The 13,345-nt window shown below is 40.7% G+C and overlaps 1 protein-coding gene across 1 annotated transcript in view; it reads right to left on the reverse strand.

Moving 5' to 3' along the window:
• PDE7B (phosphodiesterase 7B) overlaps positions 1 to 13,345 on the reverse strand; it is a 219,372-nt gene that overhangs the window by 24,872 nt on the left and 181,155 nt on the right. The window contains exons 5-7 of the mRNA XM_012805436.2: positions 11,976 to 12,071; positions 9,187 to 9,287; positions 7,306 to 7,437 (exon numbers count right to left, since the gene is read on the reverse strand). Coding sequence (XP_012660890.1) covers positions 7,306 to 7,437; positions 9,187 to 9,287; positions 11,976 to 12,071 — 329 coding nt within the window. The remainder of the gene's footprint in view (positions 1 to 7,305; positions 7,438 to 9,186; positions 9,288 to 11,975; positions 12,072 to 13,345) is intronic.

Genomic DNA, 13,345 nt, shown 5'->3' on the forward strand with positions numbered 1-13,345 from the left:
AGGAGACTCGCTTGAGCCCAGGAGTTGGAGGTTGCTGTGAGCTGTGATGCCACAGCACTCTACCCAGGGGGACAGCTTGAGGCTCTGTCTCAAAAAAGAAAGGTGAGTGGAAAAGTAGAACCGGCTTGACTGACCTGCAAGCACATTCCAGGCAGATCAGGTTAAGGCCCTGAAAATGGATTCTGTAACACTGTTCATGCTTGTGCCTGTGTGCCCCTTGGAAAGTCTTCATATGTCCCATGGGGCACCCACACTCTGTTTGAAAACTGCTGCCACACATGACTGCTTTTGAAGACAGGGGGTGTGCCTGATTCATCTTTGTCCCACAGTATTTGGCGTGGGGCCACAAAAATTAGTAAATATTTGTTGAATAGGTACTGAGTAATTCCTATCTCAAACTCCAAGTTTCAGTAGCTGCAAAAGTTAAAAGAAAGAAGAGTCTTGTTTGAATTTTTGCTCAGTATCTAACAGAAGCCAGACCTGGCATTTTCTGTTTTGAAATCCTTAGACTTAGGTAGAAGCCAAAGAGATTTTCAAATTAGAGCAATTGGCTATCTCCCACTGTTCATTCACAAAAAACCAGGATCAGGTAAATAACTCCAGAAATCATATACATTAGACAGTATTTGTCAATTCTAAGATGCAAATAAGAATTCCAAAGAATTTTTAAATTATTGCTGCTCCTTCCACACGGGGCACTTGGAGGGGGCTCAGTAAGACAGTGACCATCAGTAGGAGGAGCTATTAAATAGTCAGTGAACCCTGGACTGTGCCAGATACTGAGGGTACAGGTGTGAACGGGCTAGGTGCTCAGAAACTCAGTCTGTTGGAGGATGTGGACAACTAATGGGGTGATGGCCATGCTTGTGATAAATACCGGGAGAAGGGAAGGGGTAAGGGACTAGGGAATTGCACAGAAGCAGCATGGGAGATGGATTTTTAGAGAAAAAGAAGGCATTGGGAGGAAGATATGTCCAACTTGAGATGAAAAGGATGAGCGAGGTAGAGGGGCGTCCGCGAGTACAGACAGTCCACTGTACTATAAATGCTCTGTACAGCGGTAGGAGCAAGAGGGACATTTCACAGCTTCCTTTTGTTTTATTGCTACTTTTTATCTTTAGAAACTATCACTTTCTAATGGAATACGTATTTTACTTAGGTGTTTTCCCAGGAAGAAAGAAGGGATTTTTACTTGTTTTGTTCAGGTTCTGTATTCCCAGCACTTGGCACGTATTAAGCATTGCATAAAAATTTTGTTGAATGAATAAAGGAATGAACGATACAGTGGGAAACTGAAAGAATTTCAGAGTCAATGCAGGAAGGCCAGGAGAGTAATGGTGGGCAGTGAGGCTGGCAGGTGTAGCAGGGGTCGGATCAGAACGGGGCTTGTAAACTGTATTAAACCCCGAGGAACAGGGGTGTTAAGCAGCAATCCAGGTGGGAGATCTGAGTTTTAGGAAACTCCTTCCTGCTTTGCCGTGGGGAAAGGGCTGAAAGCCGGCAAGACTGAGTACAGGTGGGCGACAGGAGGATGCTGGCGCACTGGCAGAGAGGTGAGGGCTGGTGAGCAGGCTGGTCTGTCTTAGCGAAGCTTCAGAGCAGACAATGCCGCGTCCTCCCCAGAAGGGAGGTGCGTCTACCACTCCAGACTCATCTGGCTTTCACAGAAGCTCAACCACCAGTATCAACACAAGGTAGATGAAGAAAAAGAAGAAAATTATCAGCAATGGTCGTGATCGGAGATCTCAACAGGTAGGGAGATGAAGCCACTTTACTATCCCATGAAATCACAGTCAGTTTTAGAATATCACAGTAGCTACCATGTCTGTCCACCTTTAAGAGACATCAGGTCAGTGATTTCACGTTATCCCAAGGGCAATGTATTCTAGTGTCTCAAACTCCTCATACTTGTAGTTTTAAGAATCATCTTAAAGTTCAAAGAGCAAGCATCAACCTTTGTGGCAACAAAGGTGATTAGAATTTTAATTTGAAAAAAAAAAGCCCTTAAAACTTCTAGGGCAAAACCTTTATTTCTCCTTTTGTCTGAAGGATCAGGTATTATTCACCCTAAGAACAAAACAATCCCTTTGTTCTCTAATAACAACACACCTGGCATTTAAGAAACCACCAACATAGGTTTTCAAATTAAATCAAGACACTATTTGTCAGGAAGAATCTGGCAGAAAAGAGTTGCTTTGGTACAAGACGGCTTTAAACTGGTTTCCCCCCTATTTATTGAACATTTTCTTTGATTAAAATATGATGATGATGGGGGTGATAAACTGAATCTGGCATAGAACAGGAATCAGAGTTAATTATGCCCTTCCAATCCCTGGATATATAAGAAGAAAAACAACAACAGGAAAATTGTCAGTGTTTTCATTTTTAATTGCTCATGAAACGAGGTGGGAGACTGGAGATAATGCAGTCTGCTGTGTTCTTCCCTAGTAGGCCAAGTGGTCTCCTTGGTAACACTGCAAGAGCCCCAGGCCAGGAGGTCTCGGAGATGCTGAGCCCTGGCCAAGACCTTGTCCCTTTAAGAGCTAAGGCCCTGCCTTGTTTGATGTATTTGTCTTGCTTATCTCCATCTGCTCAAGACATTGATTAAATTGAGCACAAGGAATAGAGATACCCATTGCTCTCTGTGGGGTAGCTCAGGGCCAACAGAAGTTTTATGGAACAGGAAAAAACAAATTTTGGTTCCTTTTATAATTTTAACACTACTCTCTAAAAACGCCTTTCCTATTGTAGAAATTGTGAGAGTACACATAATCTTTGCAGATGTTTGTTTTGGTCATAGAACTGCATGGAAGGACCAGTCCTGGCTCCATCTCATGCTTGTGATTCAGTGTCATTAAGAATAAAACGTGTTTAAAAATTCTAACCCCCTTCTAAGCACTTGTAATAAATGACTAGAAAACTGAAGATAAAGTTCTGCAAGACATTATAGGATGTGATGACTGTAAGTTTATGGGACCATTATTTTTTTTTTATTTTTATTTTTTTACAGTTTTGGCTGGGGCCAGGCTTGAACCCTTCGCCCCCGGTATAGGGGGCCAGCGCCCTACTCCTTGAGCCACAGGTGCCGCCCCGGGACCATCCATTATTTATTATTTTATTCCTATAGGGTGCTTGGTCACTAGTTAATACGTAGACTCCATCAAAAGGAATTAAAATGTAAATTGACCTGAAAGTGATCCCTTTTACAACTGTAATAACCAATGTTGGGTCTGACTTAGTCCTTACTTTGTGCGATTACTGAAGCCACCTTTCAATGTGGGGGGGGGGTTGGAATGATAGACAGTAAATTCTTGGTTCTCTCTCTCACAGGCTCCTTTTCCTCTCAGTCCACCCCAACTCCTGGACTGCTTCCCGGCCTATGAGAGAGGTGCCAGGTGGAAGTGCTTTCAGTGCCTTCGTGTTGAACTTGGTTGGCAGTTCCGCTAGCGAGTCCAGACATCAGACAATAGGAGGGAGCCCTCTGACCTGGCCTTCACTTCAGTGGCCCTGGCTCTCTCTTTATCTCAGGTCAGAAGAAAATGTGGGGCGTTATGCAATGATCTTATTTAATAGAATTAAAAGAACACAGCCAACAAAAGGAGGGGGAGGAAGCCCTCTTCCATTTTATCTCATTTATAGTAAGTCTGGATTGCAGCAAAGTCACGCACAGGGTGTTCTGAAAGCCACATAATTCCTGGCACATCCTCTCTAAGGTATTCTTGTTGACCAAGTGCGCACGTGTGCATGGGTAATTCTTGTGTGTTTATATGTACATATTTTTTTTTCATTCATTGTCATGATTCTTAACATTTTCAGAATCCACAGCTCATTTTAAAATGTGATGAGATAAGCTGGAGATCCTCCCCTTAGAAAAAGGTATAGAAGTGCAGCCTGTGAGAATCTGCAGTTTCCTGAAAGCCCATTCCTGTCTCAATCAACAGGCCCCTAAGAAACTAAAAGGCTACATTCCTAAAGATTTTGAAATATCATGTATTGTTAATGATCTTGTTCAGCTTATAGATTATGAAACATGATTTTTTTTCCTTAAAATTGAAAACCTGAAGAGTCCTGCCAGTTTCTTATCTACAATACAGACTGGAGATTTCCTAACCCAGGTCGTGTTCTGTACAACTGCTCTTAAGTTTTCATGAGGGGAGAATGTGCACTCAATCATGACATGCACAAACCCCTGATGGGACAGCAGGGATTGTAGGACCATGGGCAGCCACAGCCACAGGGACGGTCCATTTTCAGTTATTCTGGAGTTGTGGGTGTTAATCCCAGAAGTACATCAGCTCATCTTGCCTCTAATGCTGTTATTATTACAGCTGTTAAAAATGTTATTCACACTAGAAGGCCTACTTTACAGCATTCTTCCTCTATGTTTTTTTTTTTTTTCTGAAAGCCATCTATAGAATCAGGTTCTTTTCCCCCCTCTGTCTTTCTGTGCCATTTGCTCGTAGCCATATACTTTAGAGTGCTTATCGAATTCTTGCACGCTTAAGTCACTTGTCTGTGATCCTCTTGTCTCCCTCACTAGAACAGGAGGACTGGAGGAGAACTCTGAATTTCTTGTCTATACTTGGTAATCAATATGAATTTCAGAGGCTAACTGCATAGAGGGACAAAAGACATGAGCTCTACTCCCGGTTCTATTAATTATCTGTTTATTTTCAGGAAAAAAAACACTTGAATTTCCCAAGTATCATTTTTCCTCTTTCTGAAAAGTTGGTATTGATAATAGTACCCACCTCATGGGACTATTGTGAGGATTAAATAATATAAATAATAATATTTAATATTAAAATAAAATATTTACTATTAAATAATAATACATGCCCTAGGATTCATTTAAAACAAAACAAAATAATATATTACCTAACAAGCATTTATCACAGTGTTTGGATCATAGCAAGTATTGAATAAAGGTTAATGATATAGTTTGTTGAATTGAATTTTTTATAAGAAACTTTATCTTTTGGGCATTCCTTAATATAGCTAATAAAAGATAGTATATAGCCAAATATAAAGGCACCATAATTTTTTTTTGACAAAATTGAAATCTTATTTTATTTTCAAGTCTATTTAATCAATTTTTACTTTCAACGGTAAGTCCCAATTTGGCTGATAACAGTTTCAGCTTTTATTCTAGCCAGCCAGGTGACACCGACAGTGTCTTTATGATACCATGTGACACTGGTTTGCCTTTAATGCTGTTCTCCAAACTTAAAGACGTGGATTTCTAGCCTTTAAGAGGTCCTAAGACTGCAGAGCAAGTGACTGATGAGGATGGTATCTTGGATGTGGTTTTTGAGCCCTGTACCCCAGTTCCTTCCTAGTCATTGTCAAAAAAGGATTTACTTTAGATGGGCAAGTTCACGGCTGAATATAAACAATAGCTCACAGAACTGTAGTAACATCTTTAGATATAAGAACAGCACAGGCATTCATTCTTCAGAGAGTTAAAAAAAAGTATTCATATGTGTACCTTTAGCCAGTTCCTCAAATCTCTCTCAAACCGGGATTAAGTTTACTTGAGTTTTGCTCAGTTTGGCATCTGAGTTTAAATAAGTGTTTGAGGGCAGAGGTTGGGTTTTATTCATCTCTGAACGCCTAGATCTTAGTGTGTCAGCTGATAGATGCAATACATAGTTGTTGATTAAAAATATACAAGACTATATGTTGTACTGAAAACCCTATAGAGATTGGTCGTGTTCTTAGAATCTTTATTTTTAATAAAGACATTAAAATAAAAATTATTAAAAATTACTGTACTTTAGAAGTTTGAGTAAAGGAATTCATTTTTCTGAGAAAATCTTTAGTATCTGAGTCAGATAGATTGGAGTATCTTTTTAGAGAGAATCACTTCTTGTTAATTAGCAGTGAGCATTTAACTCTTCACTTATTTTCTTGTTTTTGGCTTTCTTTAACACCTGGCATATTTCTCTTTGACTTTCTGTGTGAATGAGAATTCATTACATGTTTTTATATACTACTACATGGAAAGCACAGTTTTATGACCCTTATTTTTAAGTACAAATTAGTCAATAGCAGTAGATACTTTCTTAAACTACACTGATGGAATTTATTTGGTGTCGAGAAATTAGAATTATATGAGCATTTACATTTATGGGAGTGGACCAAGTAGCCACTCTTGTTAATTGACTTCTGTTGTTTAATAAAAGATGTATGAAAAAGTCAGAATTGAGAGGGATAGAAAACCTATACGGGGGCTCCCAGGATAGTCATTTATTTCTCCCCTAGTTAAATGTATCTTTTCTCAGGCAATAAGTTGAGCTTTTGAGATGGTTTAGAAAATTTAGTTTTTTATTTGCTAGTTTTAGCTCATGATCCAAAGTTATTCTATCCCCTCTACATGGCCACACCTATCCCAGCTCCAGGTGCTGGCTGCCTACCCGAGAGAGCTTAGCACCTATGCCAGGTGGACCCATCAGCCTCATGTGCCAAAAGTTAATTGACTGGGTGAAGAGAGGCTTCTTTTCATGTTACAGTTGTACTTTATCGGAAATGAATGTATCCTCAAGATTCAAAATCTTGTTTAATGCAGTTTTTTTGTGGGGATCTTTCAGGAATTCTTTCAGCGCTCAATTTTTTCAAAAATCAAGATGAACGACTCCATGGTATGATATGATTTTGTTAATGATGGTGGAAGAAACTACATTGAACAAGCTACATCAAAAAGAATTACATTGAAAATTCTTGTAGTGATTCATTTATGATACAGGTAGGGTTTAATACCTGTGACCATGCTGTAAATAAGAATTCTTCAGGCAAACCTATTCATGCTGTAGAACTATATAACAATAACTTTATGATAACAAAATATATTTATTGTCTTTGATAACATACCTCTGACTCATAGGCCAAGAAATCTCAGAGATGGCCCCAGAGACTCAAGTTTGAATTAGGATTGCTCCTGGGAAATATCACAGAAGCCTTACAAGAACTGGCTTCCACTGGCCATTGTATAGAGGATGGTCTCATGGAGACAGATATTCTCAAATAATGAGAGGGTGGGCTCTGAGACCTTGTTTGATTTAGGAAAATCTCAAACCTGGTGTGGAGCAAATTGAATTCCTTGGATATCCTTGTAAATTAATCCAGTCTCCCTTGGGAGATATATTGGGCCTATTTCAAACCCATACTCTTTGAGTGCGGTCTCCGACATCAGGGCTGACCCTGGAGGTTGGTTGTCTCCAAGGGAAGAGTCAGACTTGAGCACTTGGGCACTGGGTCCCTGACAATCGACCGCGCTGTGTCTGGCTCCATGTCGGGATTTCTTACCTGATACAGGTTGGCAAGGTGGTGGTTAGTTTTGATCAAAAAAGGCTGGTTTACCCCTGGGTGGTCCACATCGTGTGCTGCTGCAGCCAGCAGCCCCAGCATGATGTCCAGAGGCGTGAGGAAGCTGGCGAGCTGTTAAAAGATCAAATGAAGAGGTTGATGGGTGTGTTTCCATGAACAGACTTTTATTTGTTTTGGCTCCATCCGACAGAGTGTAGTGTCATGACCACTGTCTGTGCCTCTCAGCTGGACTTTTACCCTCCTAGGCTTTCAATGAGGTGATATTCACATGGGATCTCAGGAAAGAAAGGACAGCTGCTGAGTCAACGCAAACTGTGACGATTTGGGTATCCCTTTCTTCCTGCTGCCCTCTGTTTTGTATCTGCTGTGATCGGATTGCTTGTTGGCAACATTGCTACAGGGTGTGCAGGCAGAAGGCCAATCTGAAACCAGCCTTGCCCCTGGAGAAAGCCGTAAATGAGGGGAAAAATCGAAGCCAAAGTGATGGACTTATTACAAAGATCATTTGCATATTTGTAATCTATCTATCTAATATATCTCTGCCACTTCCTTCAAAGAAGTGGGCTGAATTGTGAAATTCACATAACTCTTCAATGTGTACTGAATAGCGTGGGGAAAGAATCTGTGATGTTTGGGTTAGCTGGGAAAACAAGCAGGAACATGGGAATCCGGAACTAAGTATGAAAATACAACTTGGATAAAACTTACAACTTAACAATATAACTTACAACTTTTGGACTATTTAGAGATTAAAAAATAAAGCCATGCATGTTTTGGGGAGATCTTACATGGATGAGGCATCTACCCAGCTTTGCCCTGAGCATGCCTGTTTGGCATCTGTATATTGTGGTTGCTGTCAAAGCATCTGTATATTTAGTGGGATGTTAGAACGGATTAAATTAGGCAGAGCCTTAGACTGGGATGTCATTTTTCAGCTATCTTAACTCATCCTGCATCTTATATCCACTAAATTTTATACAGCTGAGAACTGCCTAGATATTGAGTAATGAGCATTCTTATTTTGTTTTCAATTTTTAACTTTGGATTGGTTTATTGCCTCGGGGCATGCTCGCTAACACATCTTTGACATTCGCAAGTTTTTGGCCCGGAATCAGGATGTCCAGTTGGCTCAGCAGGAAATGGAACATGAGCCTTGAGGAGTTTTGATTTCATTTCTTTTTTTTTTTTTTTTTTTTTTTTGAGACAGAGCCTCAAGCTGTCCCCCTGGGTAGAGTGCCATGGCATTACAGCTCACAGCAACCTCCAACTCCTGGGCTCAAGCGAGTCTCCTGCCTCCACCTCCCAAGTAGCTGGGACCACAGGCGCCCGCCACAACGGGCTATTTTTTTTTGGTTGCAGCCGTCATTGTTGTTTTGGCGGGTCCGGGCTGGGGATTCGAACCCGCCACCTTAGGTGTACGTGGCTGGCGCCTTAGCCGGTTGAGCTATAGGCGCCGAGCCTTGATTTCATTTCTTGATCAAACAACCTGGGGTGTGAGACTTCTCCCAGTCACGTTCAGTGCTAGTGGTGTTTGTGGCAAAGGTCTAAAGCAAAAGGGCCCGTCCTTGGGATTGTTGGAAATAGCTGAAGTGTAGATTGTCATAGAGAGGGTTGTTCTGTGCTAACACAGCCTCAAAAATATACAAAATATGAAGGAAAACCTCAGACCGTTCACATCTTTTTTTTGTGAATAGCATAAGATTTTCAGAGCTAACCCAGGAACTTTAATAAAAATAATTTGTATTCATAAAGTGAATGACCCATAACATAGTTCCTGAGATAAATGAGTGACTGGGGTCCTAGCAGATACTTTCCTTGGCATTTCCCGATGGCCAAGGAGGCAGCCGGGCATTGTCTTACCTTTGGCTCCTTCAGGTAGCAGTGCATGGCCTGGGTGACATCGGCTGCATGAACGGCATTGTGATACGGGTTTTGGCTGTGGTAATCTTCTTGAACCATGACTAGGAGGTAAATAGATAACTTAGTCGGCTAAAACCCAAACAGGACTGGTACACTTATCCTAGCTCAGACCTGCTGAGAGTTCTTTTTATTTAAAAATATCAGTGGCTCCAAAATATGCAGCCTGGATATCCTTTAAAAATAAACATGGTTTGCAAGCTTGGCAGTTCTACCCGGCTGTTTCTAGTAAAAAGGAGACGCAGAGCAGAGGGGAGCAAGGCTAAAGGATTCATGAGGACTTGGGACGTCTCACCTTCTTCATAGTCCCCCTCACTGACATGCACGAGGCTGTCAGTCACAGGGAAAATAAAGATGCAGGAGCAGGACGACTTCATCTCACACTGCAGTTTCCTTAAATTTGCTGCCATTTATGAACGATCCTCCATAAGGGAGGTTTCCTCTCCAAAAGTAACGTCGGACTACTGATAGCCGAAGTTGGGTTTATCATTTAAATAACAAATACTGACCAAAGCAAGTCTAGGGGCTTTTTGGACAGAAATTCAGAGTACTGCATCAATCCAGCTGAGAACTCCTTGGATGTATTTCAACTTTATTCAAGTTAAGGTACCATCTTTCATGTTCCTCTAGTCTAACACAAGACTTTGCTCTTGGAACGAGGTAGAGGCACAGGCAATTTTGGTTTGCTATTTAGGGAAGACACTAGCCTGCTTCAGCTTTTGACCCAGGCAAAGCTTAGAATGCCATGTGTATAGAAAGCTCAGATTCTACATTCTTTCACCCCCTGTTATCAATCTGGATCTGGATCCTGATGTTAATTCTGTTGTCAATTCTGCATTCTTTACATATTCTCTAGGTATGTACACATGTCCAAAGTGTCTGAATCTGTACTTTTCTCTTTAGACAAATCGAAAATATTTGGCCCTATTCATGGCCATTACTTTCCTTGATCAATGAAAATACAATTGGCTAGGTACTATTTGTGCTTCTGGATATGAGCCATGTTGTGGCTGGTTTCAAATATTTCTGTTGTGTTGCATATGCCTTTTAATTGGCAGGTTTAGTTTACAATTATATTTATTTATTTATTTAATTTTTTTTTTTTGAGACAGAGCCTCAAGCTATCCCGTTGGGTGGAGTGCCATGGCATCACAGCTCACAGCAACCTCCAACTCCTGGGCTCAAGCGAGTCTCCTGCCTCAGCCTCCCAAGTAGCTGGGCGCCCGCCACAACGCCCGGCCATTTTTTGGTTGCAGCCATCATTGTTGTTTGGTGGGCCCGGGCTGGGGATTCGAACCCGCCACCTTAGGTGTATGTGGCTGGCGCCTTAGCCGCTTGAGCCACAGGCGCGGAGTCTACAATTATATTTAAATCCTGGCTCTATGACTTGTTATCTACTTTGGGCCAGTGACTTAATTGCACATTCCCTCAGTTTTCTTCTTTATAAAGTGGGGATAACAATAACTATGAACTCAAAATGTCACATAAGGATTGAATATGTTAATACATGCCACTCCCTGGGAGACCTTCCAGCAGATGCAAGCCTGGTTGTGGCTGCTGTTATTTTACTCCTAATGGCGTGGAGTCAGATTCCAAATTCAAATTATAGCCACATGGCAACTCAAAGAACTCAGAAACACGCTAAATGGCATCAGACAGTCATGTGGTGATTAGAAATGTGCCCTGGGTAAGTCACTGGCAGATAAGAGTATGCATGAAGTCAAATAAAAACTGGGGCTGCCTTTGGATACAGAGTGATGGTGGGCTTGGGTGGAAAGATGGTGGGCCTGCAAGTCAGGGAGACCTAGGCTTGGACTCAGGTTTTGCCACCTAGAAGCTGTTGGCCTTGAGTATGTAACGAAACCTCTTTGTACCCCTCCTTAACCATGGGTTAAATGGTGAGGATAACATCCAAATTGCAGATTTGTTCAAACAGTTAGAAATAACAGAAATACCCTGCTCATAATGCTGCTATATAAATGGTAGTTTTTTTTTTTAAGTCTAGTGAAGATTTTCAACAACTCACGTTCTGATTGGAATTATTTGAGGCATATCTCACTAGTGGCTTGTTAATATGTGAGCAGATGTGTTTCTTCTTTGACAATTATGTTATCGATAGTGTTCTTTATAGAGATTTTATTGTAAACATGACTACAGTTGGCCCTTGAACAACAGAGTTTTGAACCGTGTGCATCCCCCCGCCAGACAGCAAGAGCTGTCCCTCCTCTTTTTCCTCCTCCTCAGCCTACTCCATGTGAAGGTGATGAAGATGAAGACCTTCTTGATTATTCACTTCCACTTAATGAATAGCAAACATATTTTCTCTTCCTTATAATTTATTTTCTCTACCCTATTTTATCATGAGAATGCAGTATGTAACACATACAACATACATGTTTATTGACTTTTGGTTGTTGGTAAGGCTTTTGGTCAACAGTAGGCTATTAGCAGCAAAGTTTTGGGGAGTCAAAAGTTACACATGGATTTTTGACTGCATGGGGGGGTTGGCACCCTTAACCCCAGAATTGTTCAAGGGCCACTATAATCAAGTAAATAATTTTCCAATGATTTAAGATGGGTAAGCCATATTTTAAAATTAAAGTGAGATTATTTAAGATTAATTTGAAGTCTTTATCCATCACACTGTGGTTCTTGTCACTTTACATTAAAGAGTATTACACATTGCCATTGTTCATGAGAGCAGGGGTAGAAGTGTGGAAAAAAGGACTTACCTAAAAATCTGTGTAAAGTCACCATATCTAAGTTGAAATGGTGAATGAGTCCATGGGAGTTGAAAAGATGGCATAGCAGTGTTACCAGGCTGTTTCCTAAAGGAAAACAGTTACTTGCTTTAGCTCATTTTTATCACCACTAAAATATCAACATTGACAATGAGTTGTCTGTAATACAGTTTCTCTAATGGAATCATTTTTTCCCCCTTTGGATTTGAAATTATGTAATTATGTAGGACATCATTACTATGCTCTGATCCTAGGTTTTTTTCTTATTGTGCACGTAAAATTAGCTCAGAGCTTCTCCTATATGAAAAGCAATGAAAACATTAAGAGTTAGAAGAAATCTGCCTCCTGAGGTGTCAGAGATATACTCATGTGCAGAAGTATATTTTTTGAAAGACATAGATAGCGGCCACTTGAAATGTGCCTCAAGTGACTTCCTCTTGACTCTTCCATTTACAGGACTAGCTAAACTACCATAGTGCTTAATAGTCACAGTCTGTTCTTCCTGTGGAAGATCCGCCAGGAAGAGATTTGACGGTGAGATATTTTAGAACTCAGGTCAGAAGAGGTGCAAAAATGAAGCTATGCTAGCTTACGAGCACTAGGAAATATTGTTTAAGAATGGTCATTTTGAATTTTAAAAGCAAAGACACACATGGATCAATGGAATAGAGTGGAGAACTCAGAATTAAATGCATGTATTTTCTGCCAACTGATTTTTAACAAAGACATCAACAACACACTGGGGGAAACATGGTCTCTTCAAAACATGGTGCTGGGAAACCAGGATATCTACAGGTAGAAGAGTGAAACTAGACCTCTCTCTTTCTCTCATCATCATCTACAAAGACCAACACTAAATGGATTAAAGACTTAACCATTAGACCTAAAATTATAAAGCTACTTGAAGAAAACATAGAGGAAATGAAATTAGTCAGGTGGAAATACAATTGATTTTTCACTCCCAGTTTTGCAGCTATTTATAAGTTTGTTTCAGCATTTCTTTCCTATGTGCAGTATGTATTTAGTACATATGAATTCTCTTTGGAACTAGTAGTATCTTACTGGTCTCTAAGTAATTGAGTTAAATAAAATGTTTGACATGTGTTCCTTTCATATTTCTGTGAGTGTCATGATTCTACTCTCTTTTAAACAAAATGTTTGGCTCGGCGCCTGTGGCTCAAGTGGCTAAGGCGCCAGACACATACAGGTAAGGTAGCGTGTTCGAATCCAGCCTGGGCCCGCCAAACAACAATGATGGCTCCAACCAAAAAAAAAATAGTCAGGCGTTGTGGCGGGTGCCTGTGATCCCAGCTACTTGGCAGGCAGAGGCAGGAGACTTGCTTGAGCCCATGAGTTGGAGG

The sequence above is a fragment of the Otolemur garnettii genome, unplaced genomic scaffold (genome assembly GCF_000181295.1).
Source record: "Otolemur garnettii isolate 467f Iridium unplaced genomic scaffold, OtoGar3 scaffold00042, whole genome shotgun sequence".
NCBI lineage: Eukaryota > Metazoa > Chordata > Mammalia > Primates > Galagidae > Otolemur > Otolemur garnettii.